We start from the raw sequence: 26,088 nt of genomic DNA on the forward strand, positions 1-26,088 counted from the left end.
GCCCCTCCCGAACAACACGGATTCATCCCACTCCCCATCACCACCCACCAATCACTCACCAATCACTCACCAATCACTCGCCAACCTCTACTTGTTCCATCGTGGGGTAACGCATTCCAGACCAGCGAGATTCCAACTGCCGCAGCGTGGATTTGTGCTCCTTGTTCGGTTGACGCCAGCCACGAGCCAGCCGAGGATGGTATGATCACGGCATCAGTCAATCTGCATCAGATCCCTCCCACATATAATGGATTGACTCCCCCCCAAGATCGATGGACGCTATCAATCTCCTCTCTATCTGCCTTCCGGGTTGCCAACATGGGCATAAGGGCGGTCCATCTGGCCATCTTGCCGCTATCGGTGAGTGTTCTGATCACTCGAAGCCCCCGTGATTTTTTGCCTCGATTAGGAAACGAAATGGCAATGTCCTGCCCGTCCCCCTTGCTGCCTCTCGCGCTCTTGTCGTGTCTGCAGCTCGCACAATGTTCCGTCCTTCCACGCGCAGCGTTTGTCGATGTTCTCTAGCCAGATGTGCGGGTAACGAGAGGGCTGCCCGAGGGTCTGAGTGCTGCGGTCAGAGACGGCAATGCACTGTACACGTGGAAGTCAGCCAGAATCGCCGCTGGAGTCTTTGAGCGGCAGACTGCATCCCACTGCAGATGGACTCCAGTAAGTGCATTAATGGCCTTTGCCTGATCTTCTGACCGCCATATACTCCTCAACCTGGGACCCTATGTTTGCGTTCTCCCTGCTTTGATCCTTTTGTATCTACACTCGATCCAAGGCGGCGGTTCCTTCCTTTGCCATAAGCCTCAATTGCGTGATCAGTTCCGCATTTCACACAATACCACCTCCAGGAGAGCTACCATCATTCAGTTATTTTTCCTGCTTTCCTACATTGATTTATCCTGTCCTGCTAAACTTCTCACAATATCCTTGCTGTCTCCCACGACATCCGCAATTTGGTGGAAGTTGGGATTCAATTCCAAATGGCACCCGCTCAGCCTAGCCAAAAGCCAAAAGCGAAGGAGGACATCAACATGAGCGCGCACGATCCCGGCACCTCGAACAAGATCCACGGGCTGTCCGCTGAGGTCTCCATCGAACATCAACCACATCAAACCGAGTGCGAAAGCGGTCCGGACTCCGCTCGCTTGCTAACAGTTTCCCCATATCTGGAACCAGAACATCTCCTAGATCTGAACACCCTCGACACTCCCAGCCGGCTTCTTGCTCTTGCATCGACGCAACTGGAGCCGGCTTCAGGCAAATACGCCACAGTCCCATATGAAGACGCGTTCGATTGGAGCAGTCTCATGGCAACTTTGAAGTCGCTTGCAGCCAAAGAAGCATACCGGTGGACGCGGCAAGAGTTCTACGCTGTCGAGTTCAGGTCCAAGCTCAGGAGGAACATCGACGTTGACCTCTTGTTCAAATTAGACAAGGAATCCCACATCGAAGCGACACAGAGTGGAGGGCTTCTAAAGTACTGGTACGGCGTACCTGACATGGATAGGAGGAATCTGGCAACCTGTGAGTGAGCTCAACGAACCTTCAAGATGCGAGGCCTGACAATCTCCTAGGCTTCTGGCGGAATAAGGAAGACGCAGTCAAAGGCGGTCGAGGGCCATGGCATAAACAGGCTCGGGCTGCTATTTCCAACATGTATGAAGAAATTGATGTGAAAGGACTGCGCTTTACCATCGAAGACGACGTGGGAAGCTGGAGATTTTCTCCATATGCTTGACATCGAAAGCGCCCAGCAGCCGCTTCGCATCAACAGGAAGGGATATGGGCAGGTTCGTAGTTGGGACTGACTCTTGCGGAGTGGGTGGTGATTGGGTTTTCGAGCGTCGGCGCAGTAGTCGTTCGAGTTGTTCAGGGTTAAAAGCTCCGGTTATCGTCAGTGTGACATAGACTGCTTCAATGACAATTTCAACACCCGTACCCTCAGTCCTTTTGACATCTCATCACAGTGGAAGGAGAGGTGTGGTGAGAGAGCGGTAAGGACACGAACCAAAGCTCTCTAGTGCCGAGACCATTGATCCCCGATTGGGACTAGTTCCATCCTGCGATTGACGAGCTTTCTTTTCCACCCTCATCGTTCAATCCAAAGCTCCAGCAAGTCCCGATTTCACCAGACTCTCCGCTCTCAGGCTTCAGTCTTCTCCTTTGCAGGTCAAAATCTTGACATCGTCTCTCCCACCTTCAAGATGATGCCCTCCAAGCTGATGCGGCCAGCTTTCGCAGCTGCCCGTCGGACAGCCCCCAGAACAGCTATCCGAACATACGCTGCTCCGGCCGCTGTAGACACAAAACCCCCGGTACCTTTGTTTGGCCTCGACGGGACTTACGCAAATGCTCTGGTATGCTCAGTCCAGTGTTTCAATGCAAAAGGTGGACTTTGGATCTGGGCGCAGCTGTGGTGAACTACCGCTTCCGCGGAAGTCAGAAGATCAGGGATTCGAGGATGTCTCATGGAGAGAATTTCAAGCTGACGCTCCATGCTCAATAGTATACCGCCGCCGCCAAACAGGGCTCCTTAGAGCCGACGGCCAAAGCTCTCAGCAGTCTGGAACAGATCTTCAAGACCGACGCCAAACTTCCCCAGATCCTCGCTGCTCCCACACTTTCCGATACCGATAAATCACAGATCATTGCAGAACTGGAAAAGCACACCGGAGCCGCGGACAAGACTAACACGGTCAAGAATTTTCTACAAACGCTGGCGGAGAACAACCGGTTGAGTCTGCTTGAGGGAGTGTGCGAAAAGTTTGGTACTCTGATGAGTGCGGCGAGAGGAGAGATAGAGTTGGTTGTGACGAGCGCGTCGGTATGTCCAAACAACATAGGATGCACACACTGCGGCTATGGAGACTGAAAACCGTACCTGGAAACACTGTTGGGCGCATGAAAACTAACACTAGTGGGTCACAGAAACTCGACGAGAAACTCCTGCGCCGACTTGAAACCGCCATCGCCAAATCCGAGTACAGCCAAGGTAAGAAGTTGAAGGTGGTCACAAAAGTCAACCCAGATATCCTCGGTGGGCTCGTCGTCGAGATTGGCGAGCGAACTATTGACCTCAGCGTTTCGAGCAAGATCGCGCGGTTGAACAAGATGCTCACTGAGACTGTGTAAAATTATCCTTGATCACTGGGACTTGTGGAATGCGAGGTGAGGCCGAGGGCTTGACTGGTGAGGAAGGCACATTTGGGCCACAAAATCAGCATCTTGCGAAAGGTGGGAAGCGAGAGAGACACTAGACAAGCGGCAGGGGGCGGTCGTGTATATAACCAACCAATCCAGTTCTTTCGTCCTGGCCACATTGGAATCACTTTCAGCTTCTATTTCCCTCGCATTACGGAACAGACAGGAGTATTGCCATCTGTGTCTAACTACATGTACGCAGGGAGCACCCCGACACCGGGCGCCTTCATCGGTACGCAAGCCTTCCTTTGTGACTCGGTGAATGCTCTGGGCTAATTGCAATATGTCAATCGCCCAAGGTTGCCTCCCCAGATTCTTCGGTTTGTTCAACGCCTACGCTCCTGTTCGCTGCGTCGGTGAATTTTTTTTTTCTGGGATGATCACAATCAGACGAATCAAAAAGGTCGATGAGCCCAAGAGACGGTCTCACACCATCAACCTTCGACGTGCCCATGTCTGTCATTGCAAACCGCAGTTGGCAAAAAAAAGAGACAGACTCAAAGCATGAAAGGTGACCAGCAACCGAGATATTTGTGACGACGCTGGTGGCAGTTGAAGACGCCTGGTCCTGAGCTCCTACTCTCCCATTCTTTTGGCACGATTTTAGGAAGAAAGTCTTCTTGACTGACGAACCTGTGACTTATATGAACATGTCAACCTCAAAGGCAGACGGATAAAGTCCCCGTCTAGAGGAATTCGAAAACTGGTTCTTCCCGTCCTGTGTCAACGGATCAATTCCATATATCGACTAACGATTTGAGAAAGGCAGAGTCTTATCAGGGCCCTGTGGGCCTCCCACGGAGAACATAAACCAGTGCACAAAACTTGCCACCGGGAGAATCAGGAGCTTGCCAAACAGTTGAGGACTGCCCCAGGTGCGACCAGTTGGTGGCCAAGCAGATTTGGCCCCCTCGAGGTCGGGTTGCCTGATCGTCAGTTAGCTAGGGCCTGATACACCTGTGGTGCCTGGACAGAGTATCCTCGGTCCTGACCACCCGACTAGGTGTCTCGTACACTGCCTCCCAGCGGGTGTAACGAATCACCCGTCGCCGGGACAGAGACCAAGCACAGCCACCAGAGCCATAGGTGAAACACTTCCAGAGCCGAATGAGGCACAATCCCTTATGGATTTGTCGAAATAGCCATTGCTAGCGGCTAACTAAACCAGGCATCTAGTTACAGATTCAGCCTAACCACAGGATGTTAGCGATTTATACCCTGGCACCTGAAATCCCAGCTCTAAGTACATAAGAGCCTCGACATCTCCACATGCCAGTGAACCAGACCAAACCAACGGTCGTGAAGTTCACATCTGCAAAGCTATCCGAGTCCTATTCTATGATGACCGAGGACTCATCTAGTGGTGAGGGAGTGGCAGCCTCGTCGTTAGAAGAATCTCGTCCCAAGATGGCCTTTCAAATCTCTGCGCCGCTGCTACAACACAGCGACGACGGCAACACCGTGATGGAAACCCCAGATCAAGAGGGTCGATCTAAGGAAGATGTTAGAGAATTGAAAGGCGGTCGTTATTCACGGGCTCAGCCCGCAAAAGCTCGAACTACCGACGCACCTGCCCAAGGAATCGACGGAGCAGTTCTCGATATAACTTGGGCTCTTACGTGCCTCAATCTGCCGATGCTTGTGTTGACAGCTATCTTTATCGGCCTCGTATATGCTTACGAGGTTTCCAACGGTCCCGAGTCTTCCGAAAACTTGCTAGGAGTTGCGTCCCTGGGAGACAACTCGGCATATTTCGTTGATTATAGTGCCACACGGTTGATCACGGTTTCGTCCTGGACAAGCACTGTCACATCGCTCACCTCGACGTTTGTCATGGCCCTGATCTCTTATCCTCTCGCAAAGGACTACATCAGAAGGTCGAACTTGGGACAGACCGAGTCTCTTCCTACAGTCTATCAGTTCAAGTTGATTATAGGTCTCCTCGGAGGGGGGTATGGACCTTTATGGTCATGGTTTCAGTATTGTTTCTGGAAAAGACGAAGCAAGCAGACCAGGCTCCTGTGGATGGTCGTTGCAAGTCTTTTGGCAGCAACTGTTTTGAGGTAACACCACGTCACAACTCCCTTCAGGTAAGAGTCGCATGAGCTAATTTGTGCGAATAGTATCGCTATCCTCGCGGTTGACACCTGGCTCCATGTCACTACGTCTACAGTGGACTTTGACATAATGTCACCACCAGCTCTCACGCCTGTCTCGAGTTACGGCCGTGGCCTCATACCCCTTTGTTACAACCAAACTTGGACAGCGGGAGATATCAACCAGTGCATAGGCGGCTTGCAACTGCCGGGGTCCATTCACTTCGACAGTGCTTCAGAGGCGACTCGCACCTCAATGAACCTTTCCTCCGTCAACGCCGTCTTGACTAGTACCGTGAAGAACAAACATTTCGCTTACCTCACTTCAGCGCAACGAAACTCGAGTCTCGATTTCCGAGCCCGAACTTACGCAATGAGTACTACATGTGCTCCAGCCAGCAAAGCCTGTCATCTTCAACAGATCCAATGGTGCAACCTTGAAAACGGTTGTGCCCTGGGCCAAGTCCAGTTAACTCTGGGGATGACATACAACTGCAGCTCAAATCTCTACGGAGACATGAATAACAACACCGGCTCCAGTTTCATGTCGGGAAACGGCAGTTCGGACGGGACGAAGAGCAACATTGGCTTCTTCCTGCAGATGTTCAGGCAACAAGAATTTTCGGACCCAATCGGGACTGTTGATGGGCAGATGGCGACCCCAAACCCATTCTACTTTGCAGTTGGTGCTCGAGTGGCCACTTCGGACGCACTATCCAAGGATCCAGAAGCCATCGAGGATACCGACCAATACAATTATGCCTTCATTTTCGCATGTACTTCTACCATCTATGAACTTGAGTACACGTCCGTCGACGGTAATGTGGTGGATGGGAATTACACCAGAGCGAACGATACCCTGTCCAATAATGCGGGCTGGACTCTTCTCCAAGGCCGACCGCTTGCCCAGAACGCCCTTGAATCCGCTTTCTTCAGCGGGGCTCAACAGGTCAACACATCTCAAGCATTCGCAGATTTCTTCGCCCAACAATTCAGCAAGACTGCAGTGAGCATGATTGCCGGAATCACAGATGGGAGATTAAACACTGCAGAGCAAACGAGACAAAGTCGACTGGTCACCCGTCTTCCGAAAGCCCCCTTCTTTGCTTTAATCATTCTGAATCTGCTATATGCCGTACTTAGCATGCTACTGGCTGGCATGGCTTTAGCTAGTCAGCCTAGGAAGACACGCAATATTCAAGCACGGCTAAGCATCGCCGGGTTGGTGGCTGCTTTGCTGGAACCGGCATCCGTGCAGCGTGCATCTGGCTCCAAGGGAGGCGGCACCGGAATTGAAAGTCTCTTTGCCGAGTACTATAATGATGGCCAGCATGATGACGACAGTCGAGTCATTCTGGTAGATTCTGATCCTGGAAACTGTGTCTTCGAGAAGATATCGATGCAAAGTGACGTGTTTGATGACAATTCTACCATCCAAGTGTCTCAGAGAGTCGGTGGCCAGCCTCTCGTTCATCCCGTCGGCGCGAGCTGGTTGCCCGAAGAAGGACCACAGGGAACAGCGACAGCAGCATATGCTGGCTCTTTGGCTGGCAGGGGCAGCAGAAGACAACCAAACCGCTCAAGTTGAAGGCACAGCACGAGTTTCGGGGCGATCTGACAATAGATGAGACACGAACAAAGTGTCCTATCCGTTTGTGCACAAGCCTCTACCTACTCCAAATGGACTCATCTCGGGTAAATGGTTGTTCAAGGCGGATTTTGTTCAAGGCGGGAGCAGACCCCTGAGATTCTTTGGATGAAGGATGACACTGTCCATTACCACAAGGGAGTCTGCACGAAGGGGCGGTCATTCGACAAGCTTCACCAATGTTCCTGCCACAACTTCCAGACGGTCCAATAGGCAACCACAGTGGGGATGCCATGGGTCTTAAAGGACGACCACCATCCCGCGCCCGAAGCGGCCGAAAGTGAAAAGTCACAAATGCCATTGACACCAATGCAGGCCAACACAATCACCACCGCGCGCCACTCGTTACATGCCTCGAGGATGAGCAGAGTAAGACCCAGGCAGAGCTGCCGTATAGCGAAGAGGTGAAAAAAGGTGAGGGAGGTCTGGTCGGTTGGGGGCGGAAAACTCGCCGAGACTGAGAGCGCGTGCGGGCTGACGAAGGCGCTGACGAAAACTCCCAGAAACATGACTGGGACCAAGTACGCGACGAGGTATTGTAAGGGAGGGATCGACAAGGAGGAGACGGAATCCATGACGATGGGCGGTGCTGAGCCGAGAGGGACAGAGCGAGGAAATCTGATATGTTGTGTTGTGTACCTCAATAGGTACGTAAGAGGTAAGTCAGTGGGTTGGTGGGCGGTTTGGATATTGTTGTCGTTTGTTGTCCGAAATCTCCCACTCCAATACGTCGCCAGGCCGAGAGTTGGGACGCACCAAGTCGGCATTTATATGTGTTGAGTTACAAGTACAACTCTACCTAGGTGAGTCCTAGCTGGTATATCCATACACACTTACACCCAAGCGATTCGGCGTGGAAAAACTCCCTGTATGCACTCGCGCGCCAATAGGACGGGCAGCAAGCCGAGTAAGGCAACCCGTCGAGCCACCGCACGCTCGCTGCTTGCACCCAAAAGGCGAGTTTCTTGTTATCTGCAGCGCATGGAGTTAAGAGACATGGATGCCACGGTGATAAGGCCACCCCTCAGTGACCAGACTAGGCTGGGCGGCAGATATCAGTAGTACAAGACGTCTCCTTTGGCCCGTCCCACGTGGTGGACTGAGATGCATCCATACGTGGATTTTGCCCACGGTGCTGGTTCAATAAAATAGCAAATGGAGGGTCTATCAAAGACTGGTTATATGCAACGAGCTGGGGTACCTGTAACAGGGCGCTGACTCCGTTACCACCCATGAGGGCGGAGATATAGGGTTCTGGACCGATGTGTAATTTGATTGGTTCAACTTAGGTATACATCCCTCCACCGACGCCGCACAAGGCTGAGTTCTTGTGTTGGGCCCCTTTTGTTTAGCTTGTGTAAGGCGGAACACGGAGAAAATAGAAGGTAGAGCTGAAAGACAGGAATCCAATCAGTTGCGTCCAAGGTCATGTAGACTTGAAGATGGCTGTATAAATCTCGCTAGAGAAGGTACAAGTTCAGGTAGAAAAGCGATATTGGGTACCTCACATTTGTGTATTAATGTTTAAAGACTTGCTCAAATGATGCTCTAGTGATGCTTGAATGATGGTCGAATGATGCTCTGACGCTCTGACGCTCTGACGCTCTGACGCTCTGACGCCAAAGTTCATTCTCTGGGCGTCTCCTCTACAGCGCAATGCTTGGTGATCTTTAACAATACCGTATTCCTTCCCACCTCCATGTTCGGGGAGGAGACCAGGGGTCTTACCACGTCTAATCCAGCTGCGCCTCAAACTCATCCTCGTACACTGCGGCGCTCTCATCCGTCTTGATCTTGGTCAGTTGCTCGCTGACATACCTGTCGTAATGACTATCTGCGATGCTCCTTCTGCGTTCTTTCTCCAGTTTATCTTCTTGTCCCCACGCATCTGAATCTGTCGCTGTGGTTTCAGCCGCTTCAAAATAAAATTTGGGAGTATCCACGTCGTGGATAACGGCGGGAGTCGCGTTGCCTCTGCTGGAGTGGTCGCCGTTGGTAACGGTGGAGACAAATGAGCCGCGGTTGCCAATCGAGCGCGAAGTTGAGGAACGTCGCATAGGACCAGGAGTACCAACGACGGTGCCTTTCCCGCTAAGTCCTCTTGAAAGAATGTCGTCGAAGTAATGCGCTGCGGCGGTGGAGGGTGTACGCGGAGTCTGCGGTAGACGACAGTTGATCCCCGTGTCGTGGATCATTTTTGCCATCAGCCCGGTCCAGCCGCATTGGTGGCTCGCGCCGAGACCACGTCCGGTGTCCCCGTCGAAGAACTCAAAGAACCATAGGTAGTCTTTCCAATGTGGGTCGAAGTCGAGGGTATCATTGCTTGCGTTTATGGCACGGCGACCTTCACTGTCCCGCACCATGAGATGCTGAAGTCGGTGCTGAATCTCTTCGGCAACGCGGCCAAGGTGCATGTATTCGCCAGAGCCAGTGGGACACTCAATCTGGAGAGAGGTGCCATAGAACATATAGTACCGGAGAAGGGACTCTACCAGGAGGAAATTCACGGCAATCCAGATCGGGCCGCGCCAGTTTGAGTTGCCGCCGAAGAGGCCTGAGTCAGAGTCGCCGGGCACGTAGCCAACTTTGAATTGTTGGCCGTTGACGTCCATGCTGACAGGATGGTCTTCGTGGTACTTGGACAAGCTGCGGATACCGTGCTCCGACAGGAACTCTGTTTCGTCGAGCATCCTCTTCAAGATCTTCTCTAGCCGCTCCTTGCTGACTAGAGACAGAAGGAGCCGCTCATCTTTCCCTCTTTTTCGCATGGAGGCAATGTTTCGTTCCGCAACGTCGTGGCGATTTTCGATAAACCAATCCATGCGCCTTTTGAAGTTGGGAAACTTGTTGATTAGCTCCGGCTCCAATGTCAGGACTGCGTACAGTGGGATGAGACCGACGAGAGACCGTACGCGCATTTGCTGAGTCCATGGTCCGCCCCAAGAGATGGCGTCGTAGTAAAATCCGTCCTCCTCGTTCCACAAGCTCTTTTCTTTACCACCAGCACGGAAGCTCATCGCATCCGCGATCAAGAGAAAGTGCTCGAAGAACTTTGAGGCAATGTCCTCGTATATCCGCCTATGCTTGGCCAATTCCAGTGCGATGTTCAGCATGCAGAGGCAGTAAAATGCCATCCACCCTGTGCTGTCAGCTTGCTCGAGCACTCCACCGGTAGGTAGCGGCTCGGAACGGTTGAACAAACCAATGTTATCCAGACCCAGAAAGCCGCCTTCGAACACATTTTTGCCCTCGTGGTCCTTGCGGTTAACCCACCAGGTAAAGTTGAGGAGCAACTTCTGGAAAACGCGTTCGAGGAAATCTAGATCCTGTCTTCCGTACATTTTTCGTTCAATCTTGAATGTCCGGAAGACGGACCATGCGTGCACTGGGGGATTGACATCGCCGAAATTCCACTCGTAGGCCGGGAGCTGTCCGTTGGGGTGCATGTACCATTCACGAGTGAACAGATCAAGCTGCTTCTTCGCAAATTCTGGGTCAATCATGGCAAGTGGGATACAGTGGAAAGCCGAGTCCCACGCTGCGAAGAACGGATACTCCCAGGAATCCGGCATTGAGAGAATGTCATCCAGATACATATGCTTCCAATGCAGATTCCGGACATTCTTGCGGTTTTCCGGCGGAGGGGGCATGTTAGGGTCACCGTTAGCCCACTGATCCCATATGAAGTAATAATGCTGTTTGCACCAGAGCATGCCAGCAAGGGCCTGGCGCTGGATATTCCTCAAATCTTCGGCCATGGGAAGAGGGCTGATTCTGTAGTAGAACTCGTCGGCTTCCTGCCGTCTTTGCTCGATGATGTCGTCCAAAAGCTCCTCGTTAAGGTAGCCGTCGTACTTCCGAGACAGGCGGAATCTGACAACAGCGCACTCTCCTGGAGGGACCCCGTCGCCTTGGCCAAAGTCGTACCAAGCAGCGCATTTGGTGCCAGAGCAGCGAGGATTGATGGCACCCTTCTCTTCATCGACAATCCACCGATGGAAAGCGTCCTTGACGTACGGTTGTTTGTTCTTGACCCCATAAAGCTTTTGAAGGTTGGTGTCATTTTCCGTGAACATGAGTTGTGGATGAACATCGTCAGCATTCGGACCACAGCCTGGTGATGGAGATAGTTGGAAGAAGCGATGGCCAAGCTTGTAGTGTTTGGATTGTGCGGTCATCGGTCCCACCATGCGGATGTTGGGTTTGAGCTTTTCAGGCTCATGGCCCCAAGACCAAGTGTTTCTGAACCACATATGAGGGATGATATGCAACGGAGCTGGCTCCGGGCCACGGTTATAGGCCGTGACTCGAAATAGCAGCTCTTCAGGTTCATCTGTCTCTTTCGCTGTCTCGATGAAGATGTCAAAGTAACGATTGTGCTTGAAGGCGTCCGAGTCGATGATGTTGAATTCGCGCTCATGCTTGCCACGTTTTGCATTTTCCTGGATCAGTTGTTCGTAGGGGAACCGTCTCTGGGGAAGCTTGTAGAGATATTTCATATACGCTGGAGAGATGTCAGCTTAATGTTTCTCGAGTTTGCAGTTCCCCAACTTACAATGCGTTGGAACATTGTCTAAATGGAAGTGTGCCTCCTTGATGCTTTCCCCATGGTTTCCCTGAGGATTGCTTAGACCGAAGAGCCTCTCCTTCAAGAAGTCGTCCTTCTCGTTCCAAAACGCAAAGGCCACGTTCTGAAGTCCATGAGTATCGGACACTCCAGCAATGCCATCTTCCCCCCAGCGGTAGGCTCTAGACCGGGATTGGTCATGAGAGAAATGACTCCATGCGTCACCATTGTCCGAGTAGTCTTCACGCACAGTTGCCCACTGACGTTCAGCAACATAGGGACCCCATTTCTTCCAGTATTTCTGACGCTCGCGGTCCTCTTTCAGCCGCTTCTCTTCCTCACACAAGTACTCATGGTGGTCAACAACAACCATATCGCGTCAACGGAGGGCAATTCCGGCTGTGGGATACTTGGGACAGGTCAACGCAGATCAGCACATGCAGCAGGGTGCACGTTCTGGCTGTGTGAAACCGGGGAATTGAATGAAGAGGAGGATGAGCTCGGGATGAGGTAGAGATGAAGTAGGGATACGGATGGACGGAGAGGTCTCCAGCTGCATGAACGTCCTGTATGGAAGGAAAAATGAGCGACAGAGGTAGAACTTCGTGAGAAGATCGGAAAGACAGAAAAATTCCCCAAGTCGCAGGGGGATGACGATCGGCGAAATCGAATTCTTGATGGGAATTGGCAGCGGGCGGTGTTGGTCGCCGTTGCCATCCCACTAGCTACGTAGAGCTTGCAGAACCTATGCAGGAATCTGGGCAGGAACAGTCGTCAGCGGCGCCAAAAGGCCCCCATTGAACTGCGGCTAGTGAGGCTTTGATCAGCGCCGATAGGCTGTGCCCAAAATCTCTGGGCACTCACTAACCCAGCCACTCGGCTCGTAGGTGGGCTTAACACTGAACAGGTTTCCGGCCCCAGTTCCCACGCCCCAAACACCAACAAACCTCGCCTATCAAGTAGAGCCCCACGCCAGGTAACGACAAGGCTGCCGGTGCTACTTGCCTCATACATGGTGAGTTGCCTAGGTACCTTGTATCTCGAAGTTAACTCCTGCCCCCAGGCGCCTGGGTTGACCTGGCGAGCTGGGTAAATACTTCGTACCCTGTACTTAGGACCGGTTCCTTCTCCCATGTGCAAGGTAGCTACCGAGCTACTTGTAGGTAGCGGACACAGCCTGCAAGGTGATTTATCAAGATCTGTCATCACTAATCATGGCTTTCTGCTTTCTGCTGCAAATCACACATCCCTCGCACGCTTGCTAGCTGGGTAATTGAACCTAAAAGCAGCTTTCTCCGTTCGTACCAGATCCCAGCCAGGCGAATTGCATATCTACGCCAATTTGAATACCCGAGCCTCGTGGTATCTCGCCAGTCTCCCTTTTTATTTCCAATGGATTGCAATCCCAGGAATCAGATTGTGGTACAAGTATCCGTATGCAACTCGGTTGTGCTTCCAACTCCTCCAAGATGCAGGCTGCAATACCTCTCATCATTTAAACAGCGCCAGAATCTCCTTCATATGCTGTTCGCGCACCTCTTGCTTGCTCAACTGCTTGTAATTTTGATTTACTGACACGTCGGCCAACTGCTGTTTTCGTCTCTGCAATTCCACAATCTTGCCTTCTATGCTATTTTCGATTTGATACCGTTTGACGAGGACGGGGCGCTTCTGCCCGATGCGATAAATTCGATCCACTGCTTGCGCTTCGGCTGCAGGGTTCCACATCGGCTCCATGATGAACGCTCGCGACGCAGCCGTCAGATTCAGCCCTTGCCCGGCAGCCTTGATCGACGCCAGGAGAATTCTGATGGTGTTATCCGACGCGAGCGCATCCAGCGACTTCTTGCGGCTGTTGAGGGACATTGTGCCATCAATGCGCACGAAAGAGTGGCCATGATCGGTCAATGCCCTCTCGATGAGATCCAGGTGCGACGTAAATTCGGAAAAGACGACACATTTCAGAGGGACTTCCCCAGCAGCCTCCAACGCTTCGCTCTCTTGGTTCATTTGCTCAATATCTGCCAACAGTGCCCTCGTCTTAGTATGAGGCCCTGTATAAGTCTGCACGCATTCATCTTCTTCTTGTTGCGCGATAGTATCGTCTGGCGCCACGAGGATGTCTTGCGCTGTGGATCCACTAAATCCAACATACTGGGCAGTAATTTGGGCGGAACAGAATGGACAAGTAATGGCTTCCTTGTCCATCATGCGGTCGAAGGACGGCTTTGCCGGATTGAAACAGTCGGCACAAACGAGGTCAAAGCATGGGAGGATAAAGCATCGAAGCGCCTGTTCCTCGTCATCTGTTTCGGCCTTCACAACTTCCTTGGTGATGCTACGTTCACAGTTCCTGCACACATCCAGCTCAGCCTCGGTCCTCAAATTCAATGCCTCATAAGCTGCTTTTCTCGATATGGTTGGGAGTGGAGCATCTTCGTCGACGTCAATAGCATCAGCGGCGCTAATCCCTTTCAGCAGCTTTAAATCTTTCTCCTTGAGCAACTCTCGACCGTGGGCGCAAATGAGCCGTAAGGTCATGATGCCGCGAAGCACATGATGTTGGACACCACTGTTCTTCTCTTTTGTACGGCTGAGCTGTTCAATTTGGACATGAGCAACTCCTTTGAAGAAGTCATGCAGTCGTCTTTCTTCGTCTGAAAAGGTCAATTTGGCCACATAGTCTTTTCTCTCCGGCAGATCGATTCGGTCTCGAAGTCGACGGAGCGTGAATGAATCCACGAAGACACGCAATGCCTTCAAAAAAGCCGGATCGCCTGCTTGCGCCGGTCCTCGAATGTACTGACTAAATCGGCCTGACGTATCATAAGGATACATGCGGAGGAATCTCGTCAGAGACCCCAGGTCGTCCAATCGATTTTGAATAGGCGTTCCAGTCAAGCACCAGCGGCGTTGGGCCTCAAGACTGTAGCAGGCCTGTGACTGGAGAGCTTTTTGTTCTCTGATCGTATGCGCTTCGTCAAGCACTATTCTGAACCATTTTACCTGTCTCAAGGGGTTCATGGTTGCAGCAGTCTTGGAGAATTCAGAAGCCACCACCCCATATGTCGTGATGATCATATCGTATTTCAGCAACTTGAATGGGTTCTTTTCCCGAGTTGGGCCATGGTAAACGTAGTAATTCATAGTTCCAGGCTGGACATGCTGTGCGATCTGATCCTCCCAGTTTTTCACTGTGCTCGTCGGACAGACTATCAGTGTCGCCTTGCTGTTGGACAATATGTGCTGCATGTCCTGATCGTCGCGCACTGGCTGCTCATTTGCAAACAGTTCAGCCTTCCCCAATGTGCTTGCGATGAGGGAGAGGGCTTCCAGTGTCTTTCCGAGACCCATAACATCTGCAAGGAGACCACCAAGGACTTGCTCGGGCTCATCTTTGACAGAAAGACCTGTGACGACTTCGTGATAAGCGACGTCCCCATTCTTCCGTTGCTTCCGCCGCCAGAGTGAAGAATTCTCTGCTTCATCACTGCCAAAAGTGCGTGGCTGCTCTTGGCGCAGAAGAAATGTGAGAGCCTGCTTCTGGTGACTAAGTAGAGGTGTTGTAATGATGGACGGTGGCGGACTGGTTTCAACTAGAGGCCGACTTGCATTGGCGAAAGAGTCAAAGAGCTTCGAGACTGCGTCTGTGGCTTCCTCAAGAGTGCGTGTGTCGGACAGCGTTCTCACCTGGCCCGTAGCACGCGGGGCTGGGAAAAGTGGTTTTTTATGTCCATGGGGATTGACGATTGGGATACCTGGTTCCGAAGCCATTGGTGGGCGGAACCAGAAGTTGTGTTGGCCAAAGTGCCTACCAACCCTACTGACATCTCCACGTCGGCCGTAGAGGTTAACAATCATCTTAAGCTGTTCAGAGCAAGGCTGGTGGGGCCACTCATTTGGTTTTTTGCGTCGATTGATCAATTTCGCCTGCGTACGAAACCCCTTCAGTCCATCCATGGCCGGTGCAAGCGCCGCGGCGAAGTCAGGATTGACTTTTGCGAAGGTTGTACCCACCGGATCTTGCACGTCAATCACCATGTCCTTTGACGGTTTGCGGATGAGGGTACACTTCATGACCGGCCATTCTCGTTCCTGGTGGAAGGAACTTGCAGTCGTTTTGGGCTTCGGGAGGAGGTGCGCTTGTGCGGTTGTTGCGATGTGGCCATAGCATACCTCTTGATCATCGAGCGACCGAGAGGATATGATTTGGACATCATCATCCCCATCTTCTTCATCATGGGTGAGATCAACCAGGCTGTTCTTGGTTACCTCGGCTGCTTGGTTGGGATCTGGTCGCATATATTCACCAACAATTCCATTGCCATGACGATAAGAGGACTTGCCCATCTTTGGTTTTTGCTCGCGCTGGTCTTCGGCGCTCAGTTTCACCTTTTTACGGGGGTTACTGGTCCGCTCCTCGACCCCATAAATGCTTTCGAGCATGGATTTTTTGACACCATCCATGTGACCGACTTCTCCTTTGGGTGAAGTGCAATCTCTTGAAGTTGAAGCAGATGTCGTAGATTTTAGAGATCGATTCAATGCCCGGGGGTCGAGAAGGGCCCTGCGGTTAAAATCATGAGGCAGCTTTGAGAGACTGTTAGATGATAGCGAAGGAGATGATGAGCGTGATGTGGTAGAGCCCGGTTTTCGAGGAGACTCTGACCTTGCGGTGTGGGATTGATCAGCGAAGGACATGTGTTTCCCTGTCGTTCCTGAATAAAAGAGTGTCAGCTTGTCACTTGTCCAAGGAACTTTGTTCTCGATGTTGTTTGAGTCTTTACGCCTGCCATTACGCCTGCCAACTTGATGGAAGTCCACTCAGACCACTGTTCAGCCCAAGCCCAAGAGCGACAAGAGGCATTAGGCGGGAATTTGAGAATCCCGTTTGTGTGAGTTGAGCAGTAAGACTTGATTTTGGATACAGAGCGTCTGGGGCAAGATATAATCTGAAAATAAGGATTTAATGGGTCTTGGGCATTCAGATTTACCTGATGTCTTAGGCATCTTCTTCAAGGATTTGGGGTCCAGCAACATATGAGCGTTGCTCGCCATATTAAATGTCTATTTCTCTTCCAAGATAAGAGAGGCGTGTCACTTGTTTGTGACAACTGTGACTGCAGATCGGTTGAAGTGAGGAGGGTGGCGAATCATGTTGCGGCATGCGGCCTGTGGCAAGCCTCATAAATGATGCTCGCGTGAAAGAGTGAAAGCTGCAATGAGATGATACGACTGTGGGATGAGGCGCACGCCACTACAGCATTCAGGAGCACTGGCTTGAAAAAGCCATGACAAAAGAATGATTGCCGTCAGTGATGGAGGAGGTTTATTAGGTTCTGAATCAAAGACGCGCTCGGATTAGGGCGGCTGCAGCCTTGCGCTAAAACAGCAAAAACCGGTTGGCAAGGCTGAGCGAGGCTGAGCAAGGCTGACGCAAAAATCTGGCCTTTCTGACGCTGATTCGTCCCACAGTCACAAAGGACGTGCGCAAAAGAAAGAGACGCTATGTAAGAAACCATTGACCTTCATGACGTAGTATTACTCCATCCCAAGTACTAACCAGGCAATTTTGCGACATCTTTCGCCGCTTGCTGATTGAATCCTTTGTTCCAACGCAAAATGCCGTGATAACCTCTTTTATGCAATATCATTCGCACCGTCATCTGGCGCACGCGAGCCCACCATCCATTCTTCAACGGCTAGCCACTCACTCCAGGTCCTCTCGGCCGCCTCAACCTCGGCGTCAGTAGGGTCATACAGCGGCCGCATGAAGGGTACCGTCTCCAAGGGGGGTATATCATAGTCTCTTTTGACTGCCGCCCACCCGCCACTTTTGGCGGCAAAGAGGTAGTTCCTTCTTTCCTGCTCTCGTTGTGGTCCAATCCCAGCTCTCCAGTCGTCGCCGAAAAATCCGTGCAGGACTTGGGGCACATCCATTCCCGTGACCACGAGCCGTCGCAGATATGGAATGAGAGATACAGCGGAGGCGGCGGCAGTTGCTTCGGAAGCAGAAGGCCTCACTGCATCTCTATCCAGCCGCGCTTTCCCACTTCGAGATCCGGACGTGGTGTAGACAGGATGCGGCTGACGCTGGAACGGGAGCAGAATGTTGATAAATGACGCGAATGCCTGGACAAGCGGCTCGTGCTGGGCATGATCTATAAAATACCGCTGACAGCTTTGATATTTTGGAAACCACGCGATGATGTCGAATTGAAATCCTCCTCCTGCTGGGCGTTTGCCGTGGCTTCCCGCCTCTGAAGGGCTGCTGATGCCAGTAACCGCTGCATCGCGAACAGACCTCGGTGCGCTGAAGTTACTTTCGGACGACGATGACGAGAACGCCATATTGGCTAGCAGCTCCCGAGCACCGTGCTAAAAGCGCCGTCAAAACTGAGGGAGCCGCTCTGAAAGGGAAAAAAGACACATGCAAGTCTCCCGCCCGCGATAAGCCGAGGATGAAGTGGCATCAGGCTTAGGTGCATCCGTGTCCGAAGCGCGCATCATGAGAGACGCGGCATCGATATATCAGACAACAGGAATATTGACACGTTCGACGGGACTATGCCTTCATGCTACGTGCCGAGACCACAGGGTGTTGACATGCGGAAACTGGGGGCGGTGAAGACGTGCAAAAACAGTTGAAGGGGACAAGCTGTGAATTGTGCGCTAGGTTGGTTGAACGATGGGGTTTCTTTCCCTCGCCACCAGATTGTACCCAAGAGAATTGGGGGAAACGGGGGGAGCACCAGTGATGAAATAATCCCGTTCTGAGGCCGCGCAAAACTGTGCCGTCAATCGACGAAGATGAAACTTTGTTTGCGCGCTGGATATTTAATGAGCTGTTTTGATAGGGATGCACCGTAGGGTCGGAAATGGAATTAATGTGACAGCCTCATGGCACATGCGAATCAATACACCACCAACGGCCACCTACAGCTTTCACAGTGGTCGCCTCTGACATGGCATCTCCCGGCCTTTGAAGACGAATCATAATACCTCTTGAGCATCACTAGCACTTAAGTAATCTCCCCACCGGCATTTGATTCCGCTAGGTACAAGTAGCGGGAATCCGTACTCATCGGTCTCTTGCCGGCCAAGTTCCATGTCCAGGGCGTCGTCTTATCTGCAAAGAGAGGAGAGAATATATATATACGCAGCAGCATCAATGGCGCCGAACAGCTTCTCACTGTCCTCTCGACTTCCTCTACCGAATGGCCTCTCTATTCCTCAGATCCACTTGGGTGTGTACCTGATGTCAAACCGAGAAGCCTCGCAGGCAGTCGTATGGGCCCTTGAAGCAGGCTATCGCGGGGTCGACAGTGCTCAGATGTACCGAAATGAACGAGCCTGCGGCCAGGCCATATTATCTTTCCTGAATGACAAGGCCAGCAACACCTCTGGCTTGACACGAGAGAACATCTTCTTCACCTCTAAACTGGCGTCAAACACAAGCTATGACACTGCTCGTCGCTCAATCAGACAATCAGTGGAAGCAAGTGGCCTGGGTTATATTGATTTGTTCCTTCTTCATAGCCCATATGGAGGGAAGAGCGCTCGCCTCTCTAGTTGGAGAGCTATCGAGGACGCCATTCAGGATGGCGAGATCAAGCTCGGAGGGGTCAGTAACTTTGGGATCAAGCATTTGGACGAGCTTGTTGCCTCCAAGCCACGCATCATGCCGTGTGTCAACCAGATCGAAGTCCACCGTGAGCTAGTCCTATCTCACACCATTTGTGTTCCGAGCAACCACGCTGACCTCCTGCATTTAGCATTCAATACGAGGACAGATATTGTTGAAACATGTCGCAAGTATGGCATCCTGATCGAGGCATACGCTCCTCTTGCGAGAGCTCTGCGCATGGAGCACCCGACCATTGTATCACTCTCGAAGAAATACAAATGCACTCATGCGCAACTGATGGTCAGGTGGAGTCTTCAACACGGGTATATTCCACTACCTAAAAGCGTATCTCGAGACCGAATTAGGTCAAATGGCGATGTTGGCCATTTTGAGATTTCCAACGAAGACATGCAGACAATCGACCATTTAGACGAATACTTGGTGACTGACTGGGATCCCGTCGACGCGGACTAAGGCCTAGACTGCAGCTTGACGGATGACCAAGCGCTTTTTAACCGGGCGGGGGTGGCCCGACCATTGCGGTTGTACTGGAGAGCAACAACCAAGCAGAACCCGACTGGCATCCGGTTGAACATTGCATATTCAGCTTGTTCCTGTCAGGTGATTCCCGAGCAACGGACGAGATAGCCAACAATATTCTTCCCAGAAGCCCGGCCAACGCAGAAGCACGAGGTAGAAGCAGAAGCAAAGCTGACCCCGCAGCTACCTATGATGTCAACGGCGTTCAGAGTACGGAGCATGTTGCACTGGGATGCAGGTCCCAGGCATTTGGGCTTCGAAGGTGGAAGTTCCCTCTTTTTCATGCCCTGTGCACTATGGCCATAGAGACAGGCGAAGGTTGGAGGCTGGTGGAGCAGCAGCGGACAGAAAAGTACTCTTCGATACACAAGCCCTAGTAACTCTTGCAAGTCAAGCCCTGCAACCCCCAGAGATTTTAACAGTGCGAGAACATTTCGCCCCGCATCAGTTTTTGAGTGCGTGTGAGACAGAGAACAGCGTTTTGGGTGCGATTGATTGGGATGTGTGATTGTTGATTGGAACAGAAGTCTCACAAATCCCAAGATGCGCATTCAATGAACGGATGATCTTCCGACTAGTGCGCACAAGGTCTTGTCAACAGACAGCGATCCAGGGCTTATTCCAGCTTAAGCATTATTATTGTCCTCGTTGTACGCAGGTGTCCAACGGCGGAAATAAGGTTGGTAAAGTGCGCCGCCTTCGAATGCTTAGTGGGAGAAGTGACCAACATTGTATCAAGGATATGTAGGGATGGTGGTCATTGCTGGGGAGATTCGGCCATGCTCGGAGCACGGGGTATCTTTCGTGGTCGATTTGTCCGTGCTTTGTCACTTGTGCAGCTGAGAGTGTGCAGGGATTTGCGAAGGGCTCGAAACAGCTCATCGCTGAGACTTTACCCACAGAGAATAAGAAAAAGAAAAGCAACGAGACGACGACGACGACGACGACAACAGAGCAGTGGCTGGTACTCCGTATAACTTCTGGCAACGGGTGCTCTGGGCCTTACTTCGGCGACTGGCTGTCCCGCTTTCCACGTTGTTTCGCCCCCAGCTTTTGTTGTTTCCCTTCCCGCCTCGCTTGCAGCGGCATATGTACGAGCGATTCTCGACCACTCTCTCGCGTCTCCCATATCCTAGGATGGAGTGGCGCTGGGTGGTTCCTCTGTCTCGGCTTCAATAAACCCGGGAAGAGGATCGGACAAAGAGAGTGCTTACGGTCAAATTTCAACTGCCGCCGGCTGGAAGGATCCTGGACAGCGGTATACAGTCAGTCCTGCAACATGAACGCTCAAAGGGGGAGTGGGACTTGGATCACGATCTGCTCCCAGCAGAGTTTTCTCTTGCTCCCCGTGCCACAAGGCAGGATTGCCACCAATACGCTCGCGTCTCTTCGCCCTGTTTCATTTCGCTTTTCATAGGAGGAAGTCGAGTCGTGACAATGGACTTGGGATCGAATAGGAGTGAGCATATTGCGGCCTCCGTACTCGGTACTGAGTACAAGTGCTCGAAACAGCGGCTATCGCCCCCCTAAACCAGCTGCCCCTGTGTTTTGCTGGAAGATGGAGTTGCTGCGGGTTGACGGGGCGTTTTTCTAGGCCTCATGCTCAAGCAAAGCGCTGGCAAGCCGCCTATCGAGCCATCTCTCGGGCTCTGAACCGTGCTGAGTCAGTCCGCGAACCCCCTTGTCTATTCATCTGATTATCTTTGGTTGGGCGGCAGATGTTGCGTTAGCTGCAGAAGTGGCGTATGGTGGGTGGTGGGTGGTGGGTGCTGGTTGTGGGATGGAGGAAAATCATCCACGAGTTTGCATATTCACTGGTGGCCAGGTAGGTTCCTGCGCGTGTCGACTTGGGATTCATCTCACTGGTCGCTCTGGCCCTTGGGAGGCCTGGCTAATTGCTGCCTTAGTCAGGACTGCAGTGTACCAAGTGCCCACCCATCTCGCCCATCTGGCTCTGGCATCTGGCCTTTCATTACCGTCAAGTCCTGGATGAATGTACTTGTAGGTATAGTGTACCTTGTACCCAGTACCGTTGTATCTCCCCAATGAGTTCCGCCTCTACCACCTCGGGACGGCCCCCACTCTCAATCCCACGCCCGATTCCCTTTCCCAAGTCCCCGACGACAGGCCCTGCTAGGTGCCCTGGTTCTTGCAGCGAAAACAGTTGGATGGTTGCGGACGCATAAATAGTGACGGCCAATGTACCAGCTGCCACTGGTCACAGGCCACATAGACCGCCCATTGGCCAAAGGACACTAAAGGGGAGTCCGCTCAAATCATCCGCCCTCTACCAGCAGAGTAGACCGAGTACCTAAAACGTGCTCGTGCGATAGACAGGGCTTTTAACTAAGTCAGCTCGGCCACTTAGGGGCCACTGGGCGGCCCTGATACCCCCTCCACGCCCCGGCCACGGGCATCTCCAACTGTGCGACAGCGCGAATCCGGATGCCACAGTCAAGACTTGCCCTGCAGATTCCCTTGCGCGATCGCCCTCAAATCCTTCTACCTCGTCGTCAGTTTCACAACAGTCCCCTTCTCTCCAATTCCCAAATTCCCAATTCCTTCGAGAACTTGCTCCCTCGGTATCGCCTCCTGAAAGTCTATTCACACCTACTCTGTGCCCGTTGAGAGGAACGACGTAGAGCTACCAAAAGCTCTCCCTAGTTGTCGCCCACCCTGACAGCTTAGACGATTCATCATTCACCTTCTGCTAATATTTCCCCCTCCCCAAGATACTCCGAACTCGCACGATGCATCTTCCGCCGCCAGTTCGTTGAAACGTTCCCAGCTGCGCCGCTCACGTCCTCCTTCCTGTGAACCGCCTGCGTATCATTGCCACTCTGCTGTTCCCTCCACTCTTCCTGCGGCCATCTCCATTGCGACTTCACGCATGTGAAAGCGATCGGCCTTTGTCCTGATCTAGACCCCTTTCCCAGAGGATATTGATACTTGTTGCCACGCTTATCGACGGGGACATCTGGTTCAACTGCGTGTAAGATACAAGAGGAGGAACGTATTTCAGGAGACGTTGCGGTACACATATTTGAGATATTCCAGCTTCAATTCTATACTCCACGTCCTGAATCAGTCGTATCATGGACTTCTCGTACTTCACCTCAGCCCCGCAGCCCTATCAGTTCTTTGGCTTGCCTCACACCCCTTCCACCACACAAACAAGTCATCTGGACGAGTTCAGGACTGCTCCTCCTTCTGTGAGCTGCTCCCTGTTCGTGAGGTGTCTGAGAATGCGGCTAACTGTCTTGTAGGATCAGTATGACGCCGCCTTTGCGGCATTTCAGCAAAGCTTCCACTATGACCCTGCCACGTTTCTCGCCCAGCCGCATCAGGCACCCACTCAATCTCCAGCGATCCAAGGACGCCATGACTCGATGGTGTCCATGCCAGAAGTGGATATGACAAGTCTCACTGCACCTGCAGTCGATGTGACGCCTGATGAACCTACGGTAGCAAGAAGCAGCAGCGAAGAGAAGGACACCTTGACACCCCAGCAAAGCCGCAGGAAGGCACAAAACAGAGCTGCGTAAGACCACTGAAATCTAGACCTCTCGGGAAGTAAATGATTCTAACAGTGAACCTCAGCCAACGAGCGTTTCGAGAGCGCAAGGAGAAACACGTGAAGGATCTCGAGGCGAAGTTGACAAGCCTGCAACACCAGTCGGTGACCCTGAACGGCGAAAACGAGAGGCTGCGGCGCGAGCTCGCGAAAATTGCAACCGAGAACGAGATCCTTCGTGCTACATCTGGTGCGGCGTCGAATGGTCCGACACCGTTTCTGGAAGAGCCAGATGAGTTGATCGGGCCGTTGGGGTACGTCCCCACTGATCGACATTCAAAAGACCGCTCTCCGGCTAGCAGCAGTGGTTCATCCTTCGATATCAGCTCCAAATACGCCCACTTTGGCACATTAAGGACTATCACGGTGGACAATGACACTGGAGAACCTTTACTGGGGGCCGGCGCCACCTGGGACTACATTCAAGCCCACGAACTCTTCCGCAAGGGTCTGGTGGACGTCGGCGATGTCTGTGAGCGCTTAAAAAAGATGGCGAGATGCGACGGCCAGGGGCCTATCTTCCTCGAAAGTGATGTTCGACTGGCGATTGCTGAGAGTGCCGTCGCTGGAGGGCGTGATGAGCTGATATGAGTTCTGTTCATCGCTCCCCAGAAACTTGAGCCTCACCTCTCCAACTATCCCTACACCTCTGTTTCAAAGTTCTATGACCAAGCGTTGGCGCTCAGGAGTATTGGTTGCTGCTATGTCAAGCGAAAGGCCACGCATTTGGAGGAATTCTGTCAGCGTGATTTGTGCAGTCTGTTCACCTTTCCAATACGACGAGGCGAAATGTCTCCCAAAGGCGAACCCGGCGACTTTCCTGGGTCCACTGCGTCCCGCGAGAGATTACCAGGAACCTTTATCACAAAAATTCCTCCAGTCCCCACAGCTATCTCAGCATGCAGCTCTGCAAGGGCACGGAGATTTGCATGCAACGCTCTTCGGCCCTTTACCTAAGTGGATCGTGCCCGTTTCTGACAAATGGGTCTTGGCTACCTTAGGTCAGCCGAACCCTTCTCCCACATGGGCGCGACGAGCGAACACATGTATCAATTACGACCCTACCGCCTATCTGCACCGAAGACCACCGTTTTCTGGAAATAGAGGACATTTCTAGGTCACACACCATCTTGTTCTGCCGAATCCGATTACCGAATGAGATACGCGAGCCCTGAAAACTTCTGGACCACCACCCCCTTGCCTCAACTGGTCAAGATGCCGTTGCTGGCTTTATATGCTGGACAGACGTACCAACCACTGTTAATTGGACAATGGTACCACCGTTTGAGTTCTAAGAATCTGAGATCCATGATCAAGGACGCATATCTCTCAGTGGCGTTGGCGATTCGCAGCAGCGGCACCGACCCTGGATGAATCGAATTATATTGTTGGGCATCGCCGGGTCGCCTTAAGGCCTCGTCCCATGCACGACGTTCCGGCCACGTAGGCGTAGAAAGTTTGAGAGCTCCAATATGTGCAAAGGCGGCTAGTCTTGGAAGCTGTTGGGTAACCAGATAGTGTTATGGTCAAAATGGATCGGCTCGGGCCTTTGGAATCATGTACGTGTGAGAGCTTGCGTAGCAGAGCTCGCATGGCTCTCCCACATTGGCCAATGGCCACGGTTCATAGTATCAGCCTGGCTTAGGATGAAGGCTGTGCAAATCAATTGGAAAGAATCACTTGATCAGTCCCAGTCGTCATCATCGTCATCGTCTTGATCGTTTTTCATCTCATCGTCATCCTCCTTTCCTTTGAGCCGCATGTCATTCTCCGTGAGCGCGCCGACCTCAACAAGGAGGCGCTCAAGATCTTCCAGGCTTGTTCTCACACTGTTGAGCTGGGCCAGAGTAACAACTTGGCGCTTGATATCACCATCCTTGTAGACTAGAATGGTCGGCGTGTTCTTCTCGGGATAGCCCTCGATACACAGATCGGCACGCATCTCGCAAAACTTGATGTCTCCGAATTTTCTTGCGGCTTGTCTCCAGATGTCGGACAGGACCCGAGACTCGACATTGGTGCCTAGGGAAGATGTTAAATTAACTAAAACATATGCCTTGGAAGATTCCTCCGTGACATCCCGCGCATAATCTGGCTTTTGAAGCCCAAAGACTTGACCATAAAGTGACTTTTTCTGCAAGCTTGCAAGCTCGGCGAGGCGTTTCCGGCGATAAATCTCTAGAAATGCTTCATCTTCCTCGTCTTCGAGGTCATGAAGTGCATCTAGATCTTTGTCTTCTAGCCGGTTCTCATGAGCCTTCTTCACCGCTTCAAGTAAAGCTTCTTGAATTATTGGTTCCGGATCCGGTTGCTTTTCGGGGATGATGCCATGTTTGCGAAGGATGTCGTTCCTGTATATGTCACAGAAACCATGTTAGGCGGGAGGAGAAGCACTGGGGAAGGGGCGAGACGAACCATTCTGTGTCTGCATTTGGATCATCGACGGGAACATTGACAGGCATATCCATTGTGAGCCAAGAAGGGCGGAGGCAGAAAAGAAAGGATACTGAGGGAGAAAGAGTCTCTCGGAGACAATGAGAAGAAATATCAAGAAATATCAAGATTCCATTCTCATCAGCAGCCTTCCAAGTGGCGTGAAGGATGAAAGCCACAATGTGGCTGGTGCTGAGAGCTGTGGCTGTTGCAAAGACTCCGCACAAATTATTGGCAATGGAGGAGGACACCGTCGACAACTCCGGCCCACGCCTGACGGCAGACCAGAGGCCTCGACAGCATTGGCAACAAGCCAAGTTTCTCCCTCCGATTGACAGACATCTATTCCTGTTCGCTTCACGTCCCTCCTTGTTCCCAGTTTTAATCCTGCGA

General features: G+C 52.1%; 10 protein-coding genes across 10 annotated transcripts; 5 read left to right on the forward strand and 5 right to left on the reverse strand.

Annotated features, from left to right (window-relative positions):
- Positions 1-1,040: 1,040 nt before the first annotated feature.
- Z519_07368 (uncharacterized protein) lies at positions 1,041-1,747 on the forward strand (the record flags this gene model as incomplete). The annotated part of the gene is made up of 2 exons (XM_016765103.1): positions 1,041-1,533; positions 1,584-1,747. The coding sequence occupies 2 exons, from the start codon at positions 1,041-1,043 to the stop codon at positions 1,745-1,747; spliced, it is 657 nt and encodes a 218-aa protein (XP_016619053.1).
- A 466-nt stretch (positions 1,748-2,213) lies between these two features.
- Positions 2,214-3,141, forward strand: Z519_07369 (ATP synthase F1, delta subunit; the record flags this gene model as incomplete). Its single annotated transcript, XM_016765104.1, has 3 exons — positions 2,214-2,366; positions 2,516-2,833; positions 2,938-3,141. 3 exons carry the CDS (start codon positions 2,214-2,216, stop codon positions 3,139-3,141), a joined length of 675 nt encoding a protein of 224 aa, XP_016619054.1.
- A 1,476-nt stretch (positions 3,142-4,617) lies between these two features.
- Z519_07370 (uncharacterized protein) lies at positions 4,618-6,894 on the forward strand (the record flags this gene model as incomplete). The annotated part of the gene is made up of 2 exons (XM_016765105.1): positions 4,618-5,273; positions 5,334-6,894. The coding sequence occupies 2 exons, from the start codon at positions 4,618-4,620 to the stop codon at positions 6,892-6,894; spliced, it is 2,217 nt and encodes a 738-aa protein (XP_016619055.1).
- A 233-nt stretch (positions 6,895-7,127) lies between these two features.
- Positions 7,128-7,529, reverse strand: Z519_07371 (uncharacterized protein; the record flags this gene model as incomplete). The annotated part of the gene is made up of 1 exon (XM_016765106.1): positions 7,128-7,529. One exon carries the CDS (start codon positions 7,527-7,529, stop codon positions 7,128-7,130), a length of 402 nt encoding a protein of 133 aa, XP_016619056.1.
- A 1,158-nt stretch (positions 7,530-8,687) lies between these two features.
- Positions 8,688-11,894, reverse strand: Z519_07372 (uncharacterized protein; the record flags this gene model as incomplete). The annotated part of the gene is made up of 2 exons (XM_016765107.1): positions 8,688-11,458; positions 11,510-11,894. The coding sequence occupies 2 exons, from the start codon at positions 11,892-11,894 to the stop codon at positions 8,688-8,690; spliced, it is 3,156 nt and encodes a 1,051-aa protein (XP_016619057.1).
- Positions 11,895-13,012: 1,118 nt separating this feature from the next.
- Z519_07373 (uncharacterized protein) lies at positions 13,013-15,988 on the reverse strand (the record flags this gene model as incomplete). Its single annotated transcript, XM_016765108.1, has 1 exon — positions 13,013-15,988. The coding sequence occupies one exon, from the start codon at positions 15,986-15,988 to the stop codon at positions 13,013-13,015; it is 2,976 nt and encodes a 991-aa protein (XP_016619058.1).
- Positions 15,989-17,161: 1,173 nt separating this feature from the next.
- Positions 17,162-17,872, reverse strand: Z519_07374 (uncharacterized protein; the record flags this gene model as incomplete). The annotated part of the gene is made up of 1 exon (XM_016765109.1): positions 17,162-17,872. One exon carries the CDS (start codon positions 17,870-17,872, stop codon positions 17,162-17,164), a length of 711 nt encoding a protein of 236 aa, XP_016619059.1.
- An 820-nt stretch (positions 17,873-18,692) lies between these two features.
- Z519_07375 (uncharacterized protein) lies at positions 18,693-19,622 on the forward strand (the record flags this gene model as incomplete). The annotated part of the gene is made up of 2 exons (XM_016765110.1): positions 18,693-19,233; positions 19,297-19,622. 2 exons carry the CDS (start codon positions 18,693-18,695, stop codon positions 19,620-19,622), a joined length of 867 nt encoding a protein of 288 aa, XP_016619060.1.
- Positions 19,623-22,783: 3,161 nt separating this feature from the next.
- On the forward strand, positions 22,784-23,853 carry Z519_07376 (uncharacterized protein; the record flags this gene model as incomplete). Its single annotated transcript, XM_016765111.1, has 3 exons — positions 22,784-22,900; positions 22,955-23,229; positions 23,289-23,853. 3 exons carry the CDS (start codon positions 22,784-22,786, stop codon positions 23,851-23,853), a joined length of 957 nt encoding a protein of 318 aa, XP_016619061.1.
- Positions 23,854-24,946: 1,093 nt separating this feature from the next.
- Z519_07377 (uncharacterized protein) lies at positions 24,947-25,730 on the reverse strand (the record flags this gene model as incomplete). Its single annotated transcript, XM_016765112.1, has 2 exons — positions 24,947-25,613; positions 25,678-25,730. The coding sequence occupies 2 exons, from the start codon at positions 25,728-25,730 to the stop codon at positions 24,947-24,949; spliced, it is 720 nt and encodes a 239-aa protein (XP_016619062.1).
- Between the last annotated feature and the right edge of the window lie 358 nt (positions 25,731-26,088).

Source organism: Cladophialophora bantiana (genome assembly GCF_000835475.1).
Source record: "Cladophialophora bantiana CBS 173.52 unplaced genomic scaffold supercont1.10, whole genome shotgun sequence".
NCBI lineage: Eukaryota > Fungi > Ascomycota > Eurotiomycetes > Chaetothyriales > Herpotrichiellaceae > Cladophialophora > Cladophialophora bantiana.